The following is a 1,198-nucleotide window of genomic DNA, read 5'->3' on the forward strand; positions in this document are numbered from 1 at the left end:
GGCTCCCACCTCTTGCCCGGCGGCGTGTTCTTGCAGCAATCAAGCCAGTCGGGTGATTTGCACCCGGCGAGAACTCTTGGAGGTGCCCAGCAGTATTTCGGTCAACACCCGGTACTTAAATTTACAGGAGAACCACATCCAAGTCATCCGCACCGACACCTTCAAACACCTCCGGCATTTGGAGATCCTCCAGTTGAGCCGCAACCTGGTGCGCAAAGTGGAGGTGGGCGCCTTCAACGGCCTCCCCAACCTCAACACCTTGGAGCTCTTCGACAACCGCAGGTGCCCAGCAGTATTTCGGTCAACACCCGGTACTTAAATTTACAGGAGAACCACATCCAAGTCATCCGCACCGACACCTTCAAACACCTCCGGCATTTGGAGATCCTCCAGTTGAGCCGCAACCTGGTGCGCAAAGTGGAGGTGGGCGCCTTCAACGGCCTCCCCAACCTCAACACCTTGGAGCTCTTCGACAACCGCTTGACCACCGTCCCCACCCAAGCCTTCGAGTACCTCTCCAAACTGCGGGAGCTGTGGTTGCGCAACAACCCCATCGAGAGCATCCCTTCCTACGCCTTCAACCGCGTCCCTTCCCTGCGCCGCCTGGACCTGGGCGAGCTCAAACGCTTGGAATACATCTCGGAAGCGGCTTTCGAAGGTTTGGTCAACCTGCGCTATTTGAATTTGGGGATGTGTAACCTGAAGGAGATCCCCAATTTGACGGCGTTGGTGCGGTTGGAGGAATTGGAACTTTCGGGCAACCGGTTGGGGCGCGTGAGGCCGGGTTCTTTTCAAGGGTTGGGGAGTTTGAGGAAGTTGTGGTTGATGCACGCCCGGGTGGCGGCGGTGGAACGCAACGCCTTCGACGACCTCAAAGCGTTGGAAGAGTTGAATTTGGCCCATAACGAGCTGGCCTCGCTGCCCCACGACCTCTTCGCCCCGCTGCACCGCCTGGAGCGGGTTCACCTCCACCACAACCCTTGGCGGTGCGATTGCGACGTCCTGTGGTTGAGTTGGTGGTTGAGGGAGACGGTGCCCAGTAACACCAGTTGCTGCGCCCGCTGTCACGCGCCGCCGGCTTTACGGGGTCGTTATTTGGGCGAACTGGAACCGGGGCACTTCACCTGCTACGCTCCCGTCATCGTGGAACCGCCGGCCGACCTCAACGTCACCGAAGGGATGGCGGCCGCACACAAGA

The 1,198-nt window shown here is 59.3% G+C and overlaps 1 protein-coding gene across 1 annotated transcript; it reads left to right on the top strand.

The window, feature by feature from the left end:
* Positions 1-10: 10 nt before the first annotated feature.
* On the top strand, positions 11-1,188 carry LOC104289997 (leucine-rich repeat-containing protein 4B; the record flags this gene model as incomplete). Its single annotated transcript, XM_009889043.1, has 2 exons — positions 11-82; positions 283-1,188. Coding segments are annotated over 2 exons (978 nt in total), but the record flags the coding sequence as incomplete, so codon positions are not given.
* Between the last annotated feature and the right edge of the window lie 10 nt (positions 1,189-1,198).

The sequence above is a fragment of the Charadrius vociferus genome, unplaced genomic scaffold (assembly GCF_000708025.1).
Source record: "Charadrius vociferus isolate BGI_N301 unplaced genomic scaffold, ASM70802v2 scaffold2027, whole genome shotgun sequence".
Taxonomy (NCBI): Eukaryota; Metazoa; Chordata; class Aves; order Charadriiformes; family Charadriidae; genus Charadrius; species Charadrius vociferus.